The 17,165-nt window shown below is 40.0% G+C and overlaps 1 protein-coding gene across 3 annotated transcripts; it reads left to right on the top strand.

Annotated features, from left to right (window-relative positions):
* Positions 1 to 5,472: 5,472 nt before the first annotated feature.
* On the top strand, positions 5,473 to 17,126 carry LOC103512415 (protein ELYS). Of its 3 annotated transcripts, XM_026825886.1 has the most exons (10): positions 5,473 to 5,708; positions 11,030 to 11,153; positions 12,193 to 12,395; positions 13,359 to 13,551; positions 13,963 to 14,144; positions 15,140 to 15,270; positions 15,992 to 16,055; positions 16,153 to 16,237; positions 16,551 to 16,606; positions 17,041 to 17,126. In XM_026825886.1, the coding sequence occupies exons 1-10, from the start codon at positions 5,568 to 5,570 to the stop codon at positions 17,116 to 17,118; spliced, it is 1,257 nt and encodes a 418-aa protein (XP_026681687.1). In that variant the 5' UTR covers positions 5,473 to 5,567; the 3' UTR covers positions 17,119 to 17,126. The 3 variants fall into 3 exon arrangements, with proteins under 3 accessions (XP_026681687.1, XP_026681685.1, XP_026681686.1); XM_026825884.1 differs by lacking the exon at positions 16,153 to 16,237 and having other exon boundaries at positions 15,992 to 16,143; positions 16,554 to 16,606; XM_026825885.1 differs by lacking the exon at positions 16,153 to 16,237 and having other exon boundaries at positions 15,992 to 16,151; positions 16,562 to 16,606; positions 17,041 to 17,125.
* The last annotated feature ends 39 nt before the right edge of the window (positions 17,127 to 17,165 follow it).

Below are 17,165 nucleotides of genomic sequence, written 5' to 3'. Positions count from 1 at the left end.
AACTTCTCGTCCCAGGTCTCCTGCTGTTAGCTACTTCGGCCGGTAACGCGGACATGGTTCGCAAGCTAGGCGATAGTTCGGACGCTCACGGGAAGAATAACGTCGCCTTCCTCTCCTACATGCTCCTGGGAGATTTGGACAAGTGTCTGGAACTCCTCATTGCTAGCGATAGACTCCCGGAGGCGGCCTTCTTTGCAAGGACCTATCTACCCAGCCAGGTATGTACATATTTAAAATCTTCTTCATGAATAAAATTAGAGAACCTTTTTTGTGAATTTCTATAAATCGTGGAAATATATAAGGTTTGCTGGAAATATAAAATAGTGAAAAGTTTTTTGTCTGTATGTATGTCTGCCTGTCTGTCTGTTACGCTGTAATGGACCTTTTGTTGTCCTCTTTTTACGAAAGAATGGCTCGACCGATTTTGATGAATTTTTTTGTGGTTTTGATAATGATAATGATAATAAAATACCTAATTTACTATTCTGTTATTCTGGAAAGTAAGTTGAGGTCGAGTGGATTGGAACACATGCCTTTGGGCTTCATTTGTCAAGGGTGTAGGTTTTCCTTGCCGTTGGGATCAATTTAGCTTGAGGAAACCATTTACTGATGAAAATTTGTTGTTATTATTATTATTATCATTATTTAATTATTTTTAAATTTAAGAGCAAGGTTTTTTATTTTATAAAATTCACACCTATTTTGTACCAAATAGGTACATAAGACTTCGTTTAGACTGCTGGAGTAAAGGGACTTTTCTGTCTCATTCTGGCAGTTTAAACCGGGTATATTCTATTCTATTTTCAGGTGTCACGAGTTGTACAACTGTGGCGGGCTCAACTGTCCAAGGGGAACGCGAAGGCTGGCCAGTCCCTCGCGGATCCTACTCAGTACGAAAACCTGTTCCCGGGCTTCAATGATTCCCTGCGCACTGAGCAATATCTTTCCACCGAACGGAAGCGCAGTCTACCTGCGCGTGCGTTCGCGCAGGTACCGCTAAGCGCAGATAGGAATGCGGTGACGGAAATGAAGGAAGCGGAGGCGAGCGGTGCGTTTGTGTACGTCCCCCCTGCGCCCAAGGAAGAGGATACCGCTGAAGTCAGTGAAGATAAGGTAAAGTCAATTTTAGCCGGTCTAGTTAGACCCCGTCCTCACAGGTCAGCCTAGTTAGCTTGTTTGGTAGCGCGTCTGCCTTGTAAGAGCTAGGTCGATTCCCATCCGGGGCGAACTTTATCCTAAAGAAGAAGAAGAAGAAGAAGAAGAAAAAAAAGAACGTCCTTGGAAGGGCTGAATGTCATCTATCCCGTCCTTCTGTCTTTGATTGTGGGACAATAAAAGCTCCATTTTTAGAGTTCCCTCTATTAAACATAATCTTTTTTCCAACACATTGGTCGATTTATTTTTTTTTTTATTCATTTCTTTTTTATTCATATTTATTGTTGTCATTTTCAAAGGTTCCATTGGATAAAATTGAAGACAAACCTCACAGTGATGGTGTAAAGACAAAGTCCAGTGTATCTCTGATTGATGATGATTTGTATACTAAACTATGTATAAACATTATTTAATTTTCTTTGTATTTAGTTCTATAGTTATTTTTATTTTATTTCCAGGTCCCATTGGATAAAATTGAAGACAAACCTCACAGTGATGGTGTAAAGACAAAGTCCAGTGTATCTCTGATTGATGATGATTTGTATACTAAACCATGTATAAACATTATTTAATTTTCTTTGTATCTAATTATATAGTTATTTTCATTTTATTTCCAGGTCCCATTGGATAAAATTGAAGAAAAGCTCCTTTTAAGTGGCTGAGTGGTTAAGAGCACTGACTCTCAACCTGGAGGTGCTGGGTTCAAATCCCAGCCAGGGCAGAAATTCTATTCTTGAATAGACATGGATGTAAAAGAATGTGCCTTGAAGTAATGCAAAAGCGGTTCTAAGGTACAATCTTTTTTTTTACTTCTTTTCTCTTTCTCCTCCCCTCATTGTTGAAAAGCTTGCTTGTACTTAATTCTATTTTCTTAGGTGTTTAAAAAACTTCCCTCTTTTCCTTTCGAAAATTTTGTCTTCCAACATTTGTACAGGTGAGATAGGGATCTGTTCCTCCATTTTATTCATACCTCCATGGCATTTTCAAATTTTTATTTTTCAACTTTTTGAGGTTAGGTTTTTCGTTTTTTATTTTTTTATTCCGCCGAACAGAAGAAAAGTGCCGATTTCCTGATTTTCCTGAAACTGAAACCTGTATTTTCTTTCTTTTGCTCAAATGGAGTGTTTAATTGATTTATCTGGAGTCTTTCATTAGTACCAAATTCCTCAGTGTCTTCTTTACCATGTAGTTGACAATCCAGGTAAAATTAACCAAACGGTTCTACGAACTACTGCTAACAGACAAACACATCTAACGTCCATACCTGTACAAAGGCAGAATACGCTTTTTGCTTTTTCCTTATCATTTTCATCTTTAGAGCAAAACTTGAGGTCCTTTTCTTATCTAAAAAACGTTAGAGTAATGCGTTCCCTCAGCCCTCAGTTAAATCCAACGGTTTTATTCGGAACAAGTTGTGTTCTTATCTCTCTTTTGCTCATATCTCACAGTTTGAAAATCAGTAAACTTTGGTCTTTGTTCAAAATCCTGTCAAGGAATTTATTGACATATGGCTTGGTTTTTCAGATATCAAAAACTGAACGTTAAAAGGTGAAAAGGCTCCAATATGGAGGAAGAACCAGGTTGTATCATCGAGAAAAAGATCTCGTTCAAAAGAAGCGAGGATTGTGTTGAAGAAGATCCCGACAATCCTGTAACCAGAGGCTTTTTCTTTGATAGTAAGTGTATAGTTTTATACTCTTTTGATTATTATTGTACATTTTTAAATGGTTTCTTTGGGTTCAACTCATTTAGGAGACCTTTCAAGGTTCACTAAGCCAGCAGTGATACCATGTTGAATGATCAACTTCCTAATTAATCATTGAAGTTGAGCAATGTTATGCTTGGTTGATAGCTAGATGGATGATCATTTGAGAACTCAATTTACATCACATTTTTTGCATTACTTATTGTTTTCTATTCTTTTTCAGAATCAAGAAACAAGAAAGCCTGCACATTTACTGAGTCTTGTATTGAAATTGTAGACGTCAATGAAGGACGAATAAAGAAGACATTTGATGTCAGAGAATACTTCAAGGATGATACATTTAAGGTTAGAATAATTTAAATTAGGTACCTACTTGTAATACATACAAATGGAAAATAAGTGGTTGGGTCTGTCTATTCTTTTGCAGCTAATAAAAAGTACGCTAATAAAAAGTAGTCTGTAGTATTAAAATGCAGGCCAATACAAGGTCCTATAATACAAGGTCTTATAATTATATCATTATTAGTCTTCTAATCTTTCCTTCTTATTTTAGTATAAGTAAATTAGTACTTGACACTTTCTAACTTTCAACTGCTTCTTTTTTTTTTTTTTTTTTTTTTAACCTCTCTTTTTCTTTCAAATATCTTCCTAGTAAGTAAGGGGAATTCACACATAGTAGCATCAAAAAAGTTTGAATGGTTTGATCAAGAGACCAAAATTAGACCTGGGACTCCATTCAAGGATCAACGTGTCTTGATTCGAGAAACTCAAAATTTCAAAGTTCATCAAAATCAGACCAGGCAATTGCGAGTTATAGTGGAACAAAGTCACAAACATATATAGACCAAATGCAAAACGGTTGAGTTAAAACATAGACCTTCACTTTGTTTGGTCAATAGATCAGTTGTGCTTACTTGGGTGATGTTTCAAAGTCATAGGGCAGGAAAAATGAGGACCAACGGAATTTTTCTTTTTCTTATACAACTTCTAGATACCGAGATAAATTGATTTAAAAAATACTGGTAAATCATGAAGTTTGATGTCATGGCAAATGCCCCCGTAGGTGATGATGTCATAATTCATGACTCCCGCTTTGTTTGTTTGTGTGCAAGTGTTTCTGTGCATTTTGACATGAAATCTGACGTCACAATTCTTTGAACTTTTTCATTAAAACGGCAATTAAAAATTGAATTTTCGACCTCTTAAAGTTACTTTTTCGGAGTTTTGACCTCAGATTTGGATTTTTCACAACTTTTTACATAGGAATCAACCTTTTATGAATAATATTTTCCCAATTGCAACTCCTCCATTAGAAGTAATAAGTGTAGGATATTCTTGTCAGTTACTTGATCATTTTCTTTTTTCTAATCAGGTGACATCTATTTGTCCGATCACATGTGAAAGCAGCACACCTGGCTCGAGTATAACACTCCCGTCGTCTCTACAACTTCTATCCGGCATGGTTGTTATAGGAACCCAGTGTGGCATTGTTTACCTTGTCGAGTTGCAACGGGATACATTCCTCTCATGTAAGTTTGACATAACATTGATGGGACACAGTTAGTCCAGGCGTAATGCAATTGTTCACCATTCAAAAGGTCCTGTGTTCAATGCTCACCAGTGACAAAAAAAAAAATAAATAAATAAAAAAAGAAAAAAAAAATCAATGAGTTTATTTCTCGTGTTGACCCAGCACCTAAATGAGAAGTATTCTGTGCCTTTTCATCCACTTGATGAAGGACAATGAGATGGTGGTAAAACACACAACACAGTGAGAAAGAGGTTGCTGTAATACAAATATTTATTTTATTTTAGGCTGCCAACATAGGACTGGATATTTCCTTTTTGCCAGCAGTTTTATAGAGCCTCATTTTTTTTTTTTTTTTTGCTAACCTTGCATTATTTATTTAGAGTATGAATATCTAGATTAGTTCCTTTTTGCCAGTTTTACAAAGCCTCTCTTTTTTTTTTGCTGGCCTTGGATTATTTATTCTTCTCTCAGCATATCACCTTTACTTCGTAATATGCTGATCCATAAAGATTTGATGCATAAAAAAAAAAAAAAAAATTCAAATACAAATAATATACAACATCAATACATGAAAAACATACAAGAAAATAAAAATTCAGGCATTGTTCGCGGTATCCGCGGTTTGTTCGCGGTATCCGCGGTTTGTTCGCGGTATCCGCGGTTTGTTCGCGGTATCTGCGAAAAAAATCGAAATCATATTGCGTCATCGTTCGAGAGCTATCAAGAAACAAATCAAGTGTTGCCAGCCTAGTTAGCTTGGAGGGTAGCGTGCCTGCCTTGTAAGCGCCAGGTCGCGGGTTCGATTCCCGCCTGGGGTAAAAAAATCGAAATCATATTGCGTCATCGTTCGAGAGCTATCAAGAAACAAATCAAGTGTTGCCAGCCTAGTTAGCTTGGAGGGTAGCGCGTCTTCCTTGTAAGCGCCAGGTCGCGGGTTCGATTCCCGCCTGGGGTGGATTTTATCCTATCGATTTTCGCATTTCAGGAAGAGCAGCGTCAGTTTCTTCTCTCCCTCCTGTTCGACCTTCTGGATGATATAGCGTTTGAGAATTTCCTCCTGACATCTATTCTTTCAGGTACATGTCTACTCCCGAATTACCCCACGGTCGTCTCTTGTCCCTCTCTACCCTACAGTCCAGTGCCGAAGAAAAAAAGCTGGCTCTCTATTTAACCTCCATGTTCTCTACGGACACTCAATCGTATCATTCACTGCTGTACTTGTTTGATCTGGATCAGTGGTTCTCAGCACAGATGCCAGAGGAGTATAATGTGGCCCGCTCTGGACCGCGGTATACAGCCCTTCATGATTTGACTCAGGTATGCTTTTGAACTGAATTATACGATTAACTTATAGATTATATCACTCTGGACCGCGGTATACGGCCCTGCATGATCTAGCCCAGGTATGCTCTTGAACTGAAATTACAAAAAAAACGGTCGTCTCTTGTACTTAAAATTGGACACGAATTTTACATTTTTAAATGAATTAATAGTTCATTTGCCAGCCTAGTGAGCTATAGCTAGCTGTTTTGGAGGGTCTGCCTTGTAAGCGCTAAAGGTCGCGGGTTCAATTTCCGCTCAGGGCGAAATTTATGATTAACAAACGGGAAATTTTTTTTTTTTTTTTTTTTTTTTTTTTTTTACAATAATAAAATTTTGCATCAGTGACTTAAAATTGGACACGAATATTACATTTTCTAATGAATTTAGTTCATTTGCCAGCCTAGTGAGCTATAGCTATTTTGGAGGGTCTGCCTTGTAAAGCTAAAGGTCGCGGGTTCAATTTCCGCTCAGGGCGAAATTTATGATTAACAGGATAAGCTCCGTTCTCGGATCAGCTGGCTTTTTCTCATTCTGTCCTTCCTTCAATTTTGGGATGAGAAAAATTTCATTTTTATACAGTTCCCCTCTGTTAAACCTCTTTAAAAATGGATCTGTTAAAGTGGAATGATAATTGATTTGTACCTAATTTAGGTAATTATAATTACGTGTCCATCAGAAAGGCCTTCAGAATAAATAGTAACGCGCTTGCTTGCCATGCGGAAGGTCAAAAATTCAGGCAATATAAACAACGCTTCCCCTAATTTATTTTGTTAATCAATTATTACTAATGTCTATTTGACACATTCTCTTTCTACCCCAACAGCTTATCGAAGTCCCGAAGACCAAGATCCCCTGGATCTCATGGTCAAAGCTTACTCTGATCTGAACACGGCTGAGAAAGTAGAACACGCTCAGATGGACGACTCATCGCACATTGCTCTACATCTTAATTCTGTGTCTGTGCACAACGAGCTGTTTTTCATTCAGGTGAGTTGACTTTCTTTTTGTTATTTGTAAATATATTTGAAACAAGCCAGCCTAGTTAGCCGGTAGCGCGTCTGCCTTGTAAGCGCTAGGCCGCGGGTTCGATTCCCGCCCGGGGCGGATTTTATCCTGATGGGATAATAATTCTACAATCTCCCATACTCATTTCTATTCTCAGTGGTGTAGTGGTTAGCGCGGTGGACTTCGGATCTGGAGGTTAGTGGTTCGAGTCCAAGTCAAGCCATAACATTTGGCTTAGGTAGTGCATTAAGCAGGGAACGACATTTGTGACAAGCATAATTTATGCTTAACACAATTAAGATTCCTTTAAAAACCTTTTTTTCTAATAATTATTTGCATTTATTTTTAATTAATATTGGTAGCGCGTCTGCCTTGTAAGCGCTAGGCCGCGGGTTCGATTCCCGCCCGGGGCGGATTTTATCCTGATGGGATAATAATTCTACGATCTCCCATACTCATTTCTATTCTCAGTGGTGTTGTGGCTAGCGCGGTGGACTTCGGATCTGGAGGTTAGTGGTTCGAGTCCAAGTCAAGCCATAAAATTTGGCTTAGGTAGTGCATTAAGCAGGGAACGACATTTCTGACAAGCATAATTTATGCTTAACACAATTAAGATTCCTTTAAAAACCTTTTTTTTTTCTAATAATTATTTGCATTTATTTTTAATATCGGATCTGGAGGTTAGTGGTTCGAGTCCAAGTCAAGCCATAAAATTTGGCTTAGGTAGTGCATTAAGCAGGGAACGACATTTGTGACAAGCATTTATGCTTAACACAATTAAGATTCCTTTTAAAACTTTTTTTTCTAATAATTATTTGCATTTATTTTTAATATTTTTTTTTCTCTTGCAGTTGCCCAACAACAAGATCTGTACCAAGCCGTTTCGTCAGGAAGACGTGTACATCTCCCGTATGTATGTGATACAGGAAGCAAACCTGCTGGTGGTGGCGTATTTATTGCGCAAGCATTGTGAGATAGAAGGCGAGGTATATGTGTATAAGAATGTGATGCAACTGTGGAGTCTAGCCCGTCTGGAATTAGTGTACGTATAGGGAGGAACTGAGAAAGCAATGGAAAAGATATGTGTTGTGCGTCAACTCGGTGTGTTTGTTAAAGTTTGCCAGCCTAGTTAGCTTGGTTAGTAGCTCGCCTGCCTTGTGAGCGCTAGGCCGTGGGTTCGATTGCCGCCCAGGGCGGATTTTATCCTGCACGTATAATGTTCGTTCTCGGAATGGCTGGCTTTCTTCTATCCAGTCTTTCTTCTCTCTTCGATTTCGGGACGATGAGATCTTGGCTGTTACAGTTCCTTCCGATGAGACGTTATGACGATTTTTCTACGGGCAGAGTGATAAGTTGTTCGCGATTAGGCCCCCGCTAAACTGGTTGAACATATTGAAACAGTACTTTTTCAAGTTTTTCCAATTCACCCTACCTCACTTCTTGTTATTTTCAACCAAACTCAAAGCATAACGAAACAAAATAATGTTTTGATTCAAGCAATAATGCTTTTTCTCTTTTAAAATAATGCTTTGATAATAATATTAATAATGCTTTTCCTCTTTTAAAATAATGCTTCGATAATAATATTAATAATGCTTTTCCTCTTTTAAAATAATGTTTTGATAATAATATTAATAATGCTTTTCCCCTTTTGATACAGGAAGCAAACCTGCTGGTGGTGGCGTATTTATTGCGCAAGCATTGTGAGATAGAAGGCGAGGTATATGTGTATAAGAATGTGCTGCAACTGTGGAGTCTGGCCCGTCTGGAACTAGTGTACGTATAGGGAGGAACTGAGAAAGCAATGGAAAAGATATGTGTTGTGCGTCAACTCGGTGTGTTTGTTAAACTTTGCCAGCCTAGTTAGCTTGGTTGGTAGCTCGCCTGCTTTGTGAGCGCTAGGCCGTGGGTTCGATTGCCGCCCAGGGCGGATTTTATCCTGCACGTACAATGTTCGTTCTCGGAATGGCTGGCTTTCTTCTATCCAGTCTTTCTTCTCTCTTCGATTTCGGGACGATAAGATCTTGGCTGTTACAGTTCCTTCCGATGAGACGTTATGACGATTTTTCTACGGGCAGAGATAAGTTGTTCGCGATTAGGCCCCCGCTAAACTGGTTGAACATATTGAAACTTTTTCAAGTTTTTCCAATCCACCCCACCTTACTTCTTTTTTTCAACCAATCTCAAAGCATAACAAAACAAAATAATGTTTTGATTCAAGCAATAATGCTTTTCCTCTTTTAAAATAATGCTTTGATAATAATATTAATAATGCTTTTCCTCTCAGGTTTACATCCGGTCTGTGGGACGCATGCGAAATCACCCACATGACGCATCAGGTAGCCTCCGACGATCCGTACGCATCCCTCTATCTACACGTAGCGTGTCGTACGATAGATGACGATTATCCATCTCCGTTCACGCTACTGTACGAGTGTCGGTTTCAAGAGAAAACCGTAGACCCGGACACTAAGGCTGTGAAGTTTGCGGGGTTTATTGAGTGCTGCAAAAAATACGAATGGTGAGTTGTACCTATTTAGAAGTCTGCGTGGCCAAGTGGGTATCACTAGGTCCCGGGTTCGATTCCCAGCAGAAACAAAGTTTCTTCGGCTCTTTGCTTGACGTTTGGGGTGCATTCAGCCTCATGAGGACAATAAAGATGCAGTTAGTGGTACACGAGGCAGGTATCTCCCTGTTTGACTTCTCAAGCACTGGGTTCGATCCCCGGGACGAATCTCTTCTACGTCAATTTATCAAACAGCTGGACACCGTACTACGTCTCTATCGCCTCCTCTCGTTGGACAATCAGATTCTGTCGTCGAGCACTGGATTGGACCAGAGGATTCGAACACTTACCACCCTACAGGTAAATTTAAGCTCCTAGAACCTATGGGTCCATAATTATTACCTAATTAATACGGTTGGTCCAGTGGTAACGCGCTTGCTTGCCATGCAGAAGGTCCCGGGTTCGAATCCCACCATCGACAAAGATCTGTACTCGTTTTTCGATTGCAAATATTTCGACGGGTTACTTTCTGGTGTTCTCGTGTTGACCCAGCACCTAAATGGGAAGTATTGTGTCTCTTCTCGCCCATCTGATGAGAGGCATACTACGGGATGGGCATGCTACGACACAGGCCACAAGCGTCCAATGTAGCAGTTGTTTCATCGCTACGAAAAAAAAACGGGGGGGAAACACTCATCTTTAAAAAAAAAAAAAAAAAAAAAAAAAAAAAAAAAACAAAAAAAGATTAATGAGATGAATACCGTTTATTCCTGCACCTCAAACAAGGTCGCACTAGCCTAGTTAGCTTGGTTGGTAGCGCGTCTGTAAGTGATAGGTCGAGGGTTCGATTTCCGCCCGGGGCGGATTTTATCCTGAAGGGATAAGATTCGTTCTAGGAACGGCTGGCTTTCTCCTATCCCATGTTCCTTCTCTCTTCTCGGGACGATAAGACCTTGGCAGTTACAGATCCCTCTAGCAAATCTTAAAAAAAAGGCTCTGGAATTCCTCATCACAAATGTTTTGACTTTGGCTCGTTACTCGCGCATAATTTGTTTACCGTCATTCCTAGAGACCTTATATGTACACCAATCGATTCCTCGTGAAAAGTTACATAGGAAAGAATCCTTGGTAATCTTAAATACTCCAATGGAAACTCTTGGTATCCAAAAGATTGAAATATTTGAAGATATCACAGAGAGGAGAGAGGGAACAGAGAACCTTCCAACCTGAAATCAGAAGAAAGAATGAGCTCTGACAAAAATCTAGGTCTGAAGAAACCTCCCCTTGACCCCCTACTATCAAAAGTAAAGCAGGGGATCAGGGGAAATGTAGGGGGTTAAGGGGAGGTTTCTCCTAGATTTTGACCATGGGTTTGGAGATTCCTCATTTCCTCTGTGGATGTTTAGATAAAAGTGACATTTTGTCTTCTTTTAAATTCACAGTTAGGTACCGTGGTTTGTTCACGGTTATTCGCGCTATCCGCGGTTTGTTCGCGGTTTTCGCAATTTGTTCGCGGTATCCGCAGTTTGTTCGCGGTATCCGCGATTTGTTCGCGGTATTCGCGGTTTTTGCAATGTGTTCGCGATTTTTGCAATATGTTTGCTGTATTCGCAATTTGTTCGTGGTATCCGCTGTTTGTTCGTGGTATTCGTGGTTTGTTCGCGGTATCTGCGGTTTGTTCGCGGTATTTGCAATTTGTTCACGGTATTCGTGATTTGTTCACGGTATTCGAAATCTTCGCGCTATCCGCGGTTTGTTCGCGGTTTTCGTTGTGTCTTAATTGTTACCTTTGTTTGTGTTGTAGGTGTTGGATGCCCGAGCCTTACCGATCTCAATCGAAGTTTATCGAAGCTTTGAGAAGATTATTACGTCCAAGAATAGACACATTCAGTTTGAGAGTTACTATTATCCGAACGCCTATTCCTTCCGTAAGTAAAGGACTACATTATTTCTTACGGTTATACTTTTTGGATACTTACTTAATTGTTGACTTTCTTCCGACTCTAGTTTCGCCTACACTTGTAGGTATTTCAGTTTCCTTGATAAAGCCTACAACTGTAAGCAAACCCGAGTCCGAACTTATATGGGGATGAAATTTTTTGTCGTTGTTTAGAAGAGTACTGAGGGTAACATAGGGTACTTAAAATTATCACATTCCATTCTGATTCCAAATGGCGGCGCTTCAAAATCATGCCTCTTACGCCGCGCTGATCCCGTACAAAAGACGTGTCAACCACTAGTAAGTGATAAATATCTTCCTGTTTAATGGAGGAGTTGCAATTGGGAAAATATTATTAATAAAAGAATTCCTACGTAAAAAGTTGTGAAAAATCCGAATCTGAGGTCAAAACTCCGAAAAAGTAACTTTAAAAGGTCGAAAATTATATTTTTAATTGTCGTTCTAATGGTTTTTGGATACTTAATTGTTGACTTTCTTCCGACTCTAGTTTCGCCTACACTTGTAGGCATTTCAGTTTCCTTGATAAAGCCTACAACCTGTAAGCAAACCCGAGTTCGAACTTATATGGGGATGAAATTTTTTGTCGTTTCGCCTACACTTGTAGGCATTTCAGTTTCCTTGATAAAGCCTACAACTGTAAGCAAACCCGAGTCCGAACTTATATGGGGATGAACTTTTTTGTGGTTGTTTAGAAGAGTACTGAGGGTGACATAGGCTACTTAAAATTGTCACATTCCATTCTGATTCCAAATGGCGGCGCTTCAAAATCATGCCTCTTACGCTGCACTGATCCCGTACAAAAGACGGGTCAACCACTAGTAAGTGATAAATATCTTCCTGTTTAACGTCAAACTTCACGATTTACCGGTATTTTTTAAATCGATTTATCTCGGTATCTAGAAGTCGTAGAAGAAAAAAATTCCGTTGGTCCTATTTTTTCCTTTTCTATGACTTTGAACCATCACCCAAGTAAGCGTAACTGATCTATTGTTTATGTTACACTACAGATAGTCTAGCCCTTCTCGAGAACGAAGTGGTGGCCCTCGCCCACCTCGGAGTACATGAGAAAGCCCTCAAGCTGATGACAGACGGCCGTGCCACCTGCCTGCTTCAGCCAGAGCGATATTTCCAGCTAGCTGTGAAGCTACATCTACAGCCACTGTTCATGGACCCGGTATTCTCGTATCATCAACTGGAACAATACTCGCAGGTGAGAGAAAACACTCTGAAAGTGGCATTTTTATAGAGAAAATGCCAAGAAGGTTGGGCTTCATTTTTTTTTTTCAACATAATACTCTTTATTTATGGTACATATACATATACATAGATAACAATAAAAATGAGTAAAAAATATACAGAAAAGATGTTTAGTTACCTATGTAATTCAAATTTTTACTCTTTATTTATGGTACATATACATATACATAGATAACAATAAAAATGAGTAAAAAATATACAGAAAAGATGTTTAATTACCTATGAAAAAAAAAAAAAATATGAAAGGGGCATTTTTACAGAGAAAATGCCAAGAAGGTTGGGCTTCATTTTTTTTTTTTTTTTTTTCCTCAACATAATACTCCTTATTTATGGTACATATACCATATACATAGATAACGATAAAAAATGAGTAAAAAATATACAGAAAAGATGTTTAATTACCTATGTAAAAAAAATTAAGAAATTGAGTTATACTGAGGTATTGTTTCCCCTTATTGGGGATGTGTTATATCTCAGTTAAATGCCTACTGTTGTAAAATTGATGAACTCAAAGCGAGAAAGTTTTAGATAACACTTCAGTCGATCATTTAAGACCGGTTTTAGAGTTACCTATGTTAAGCTACGCCGAGGAAGGCCAATAAATGGATGGGTGACTTAATTTAATTTTTGTATTAATAATCCTTATTATTTCCCCGTATTTATCTATTTATAGTCTATTTATTTTCCTTGTCCTGCATTTTGAAAAATTTAATCTCAGGAAAAATTTCCTTGTAATGCACCTTTCCATGAAAAAATCGAAATCATATTGCGTCATCGTTCGAGAGCTATCAAGAAACAAATCAAGTGTTGCCAGCCTAGTTAGCTTGGAGGGTAGCGCGTCTTCCTTGTAAGCGCCAGGTCGCGGGTTCGATTCCCGCCTGGGGTGGATTTTATCCTATCGATTTTCGCATTTCAGGAAGAGCAGCGTCAGTTTCTTCTCTCCCTCCTGTTCGACCTTCTGGATGATATAGCGTTTGAGAATTTCCTCCTGACATCCGCCAAGGAGTGGTCTCTGGGCACATTCGATGCTAGTGGCTGCAGTGTGAGCTTCCTAGTCAACTGGGCATGGGGACATGTCACCCGCGCTAAACGCTATGTGGATAATCTATGTAAGTAAACATTAAATCATGTTTTTTTCCTTTTTACTTTCCTTATCCTATAGGAAGGAAAGTAATGTAATCGGGTCAAATTTTCGATGGTCAGTTTTTAGTGCCAAAACACGTTTTGAGGTCCCTAGAGCCTAAATCCAAAGTTTCAGCCATTGGTCCGTGTCTGTCTGTAAACAAAATATCTCGAGAACAGTAAGAGCTAGAGACTTGAAATTTGGTATGTAATTCACAGGACGAAACTCGAGTCGGATAAGATCAAAACCGGAACGTGTATCCATTGTATCATATAAAGGTAATAAGTTTTGTAGTTACCTATTTCATAACTTTATAACCTAGGATGTCTAATATAAACATATTTAATAATAATTATACAGGGTGTCCAAAAATAATCTCTCTCCTCCCCCCCCTCAGGTATCTCCCTGTTTGACTTCTCAAGCACTGGGTTCGATCCCCGGGACGAATCTCTTCTACGTCAATTTATCAAACAGCTGGACACTGTACTACGTCTCTATCGCCTCCTCTCGTTGGACAATCAGATTCTGTCATCGAGCACTGGATTGGACCAGAGGATTCGAACACTTAACACCCTACAGGTAAATTGAAGCTCCTAGAACCTATGGGTCCATACTTATTACCTAATTAATAATAGTGCTTATTTATACTACTCCCATAGGACTGATAAGTCCCTTTACTCCAGCAGTAGGCTACTACTATTATTGTGGTCAAATTCTCAAATTATATTGAGGATAAAATTCCATACCTCGGCTGAGATTGAACCCACGCCCTACTGTTTACCAGGCAAGCGTCTTGACCACTACACCACCGAGGCAGGTAGGTATTATTATGTTCTTTCTTAATCCAAGGATCCATCAGAATTCAAAAATTCCTAGCCGTTTAAAAGACAGAGGCGCACCTTACAGGTCTTCTGGGACACTGTAACAAGACCTTATTTAGACTGCGGACGGCATAGGACTGATAAGTCCCTTTACTCCAGCAGTAGGCTACTACTATTATTGTGGTCAAATTCTCAAATTATATTGAGTATAATATTCCATACCTCGACTGAGATTGAACCCACGCCCTACTGTTTACCAGGCAAGCGTCTTGACCACTACACCACCGAGGCAGGTATGTATTATTATGTTCTTTCTTAATCCAAGGATCCATCAGAATTGAAAAATTCCTAGCCGTTTAAAAGACAAAGGCGCACCTTACAGGACTTCTGGGACACTGTAACAAGATCTTATTTAGACTGCGGACGTAAAGGGACTTTTCAGTCTCATCTTAGCGGTATACATGAGGTATATTCTATTCTATTCTACAGGGTTACTACAATACGCTGGGAGGTCTCCTGTTCAAAGGATTACTGCCGGAGACAATTCTTGACCACTACACCACCGAGGCAGGTAGGTATTATTATGTTCTTTCTTAATCCAAGGATCCATCAGAATTCAAAAATTCCTAGCCGACACCTTACAGGACTTCTGAGACATACTGTAACAAGATCTTATTTAGACTGTGGACGTAAAGGGACTTTTCAGTCTCATCTTAGCGGTATAAATGAGGTATATTCTATTCTATTCTACAGGGTTACTACAATACGCTGGGAGGTCTCCTGTTCAAAGGATTATTGCCGGAGACAAACTCGCTGGATGTGTGGACTCGAGGCCTGGGCATTCCATACCCTGTAACACTCATTACACAATATGCCGAACAAAGGTAAGAGATTAATACTTACCAAGTGTGTACCTACTTATCCTCCTTTATAGTAGTAATAGACTCTTCAGTGGAAGGTAACCACTAGGCGAGGTTAACGCCGGAGGCGTTCTCTACCACCTAACCCTTAGAGCTCCATTATTATGTCGTTAATTTCTCAAAATGAGGATGAAATTCCATGCCTCGGCTGGGATCGAACCCGCGCCCTCCTGTTTACGAGGCGAGCGTCTTGACCACTACACCACCGTGGCAGGTTCTTTGAAAAACAAATAAAATAAATTGGGTTACCTTTGATGGAAAAAAAAACCAGCCTAGTTAGCTTGGAAGGTAGCCCACCTGCTTTATAAGGCCAATCTCTCCCTCAAGACTCTTTTCTGACGAAATTCATGTGTGCGGAGTCCAGGACTTTCGCATAAATGATGAAATTCCATGCCTCGGCTGGGATCGAACCCGCGCCCTCCTGTTTACGAGGCGAGCGTCTTGACCACTACGCCACCGTGGCAGGTTCTTTGAAAAACAAATAAAATAAATTGGGTTACCTTTGATGGAAAAAATCCAGCCTAGTTAGCTTGGAAGGTAGCCCACCTGCTTTATAAGGCCAATCTCTCCGCCAAGACCCTTTTCTGACGAAATTCATGTGTGCGGAGTCCAGGACTTTTGCATCCCTCGAAGTTGTGTGATGCTCACACCAGATTTTTATTTCTCCCCAATTTCTCTTTTTCAGACGGACAGAGCTGTCCAACCTGAGCGCCCAGAGTCTGCTCGAGCTCCCCCCCAGTGGCCTGTACATGATAGACTCCCTGGCCCTCAACCTGACTCAGGCGCGGGCCCCTCTACTGCGCGAGCAATGGGGTGTGGGAGGTGAGGACTGCCCCTTGTATCCACATGATAGACTCCCTGGCCCTCAACCTGACTCAGGCGCGGGCCCCTCTACTGCGCGAGCAATGGGGTGTGGGAGGTGAGGACTGCCCCCTGTATCCGCGTAGACCCGGACACTAAGGCTGTGAAGTTTGCGGGGTTTATTGAGTGCTGCAAAAAATACGAATGGTGAGTTGTACCTATTTAGAAGGCTGCGTGGCCAAGTGGGTATCACTAGGTCCCGGGTTCGATTCCCAGCAGAAACAAAGTTTCTTCGGCTCTTTGCTTGATGTTTGGGGTGCATTCAGCCTCATGAGGACAATAAAGATGCAGTTAGTGGTACACGAGATTAAAATAATGTAGGTAGAGAGTTGAGAGAATTAGTGTCCACACCCCAAATTAACCTTAAATTATAGTATAGTTTTCCCTGTATCCGCCCCCTAGTTTGCAGGCCCTGCTCAGGATGTATTTGCTAGAGGAGGTAATGATAGTAGATTTATAATTCAAATTTCCTTTTACAATAATCTTCTGTTGTTTCACTTGTCTGGCTGGGGGACGTTGTCTGACTGGGGAACGTTAAACAGGGAGTAGACCAGCTTAGTCTGGCTGGGGAACTTTAAACAGGGAGTCATACCAGCCTGAATTTCCCTCGCCAAAGAAATAGCAAAGGTTAAGTCCACTCGTAAAATTTGTAGCCAAAACCAAATGTCAGACACAAAGCAATCACCCTAGTTAGGGCTGATTGAGGGGCTGACGAAAAAACGCCGATCCAGTCTGTACACGGGAAAAGAATAACAGATTTATTATTCAGTTTTCCTTTTACAATGGAACATTTTTTTCTGTTATCCCACTCAGTGCATGATGTACTTTTCGGGAACATGAAATTGTTATCGTATTTCTTGTTTTATTCTTCAGGTGCCGGCCCACGTGAAGGATATGCTGCTGTACTATGTCAAGTTGGATATTCAGCACTATATGCCCGTAGCCAAGTAAGTGAGGATTAAAATGCATTTAATGATAACAGTGCTTATCTGCTCACA

Source organism: Diaphorina citri, unplaced genomic scaffold (genome assembly GCF_000475195.1).
Source record: "Diaphorina citri unplaced genomic scaffold, Diaci psyllid genome assembly version 1.1 scaffold834, whole genome shotgun sequence".
NCBI classification, from domain to species: domain Eukaryota; kingdom Metazoa; phylum Arthropoda; class Insecta; order Hemiptera; family Psyllidae; genus Diaphorina; species Diaphorina citri.
This window is presented reverse-complemented; position numbering and strand designations above follow the sequence as displayed.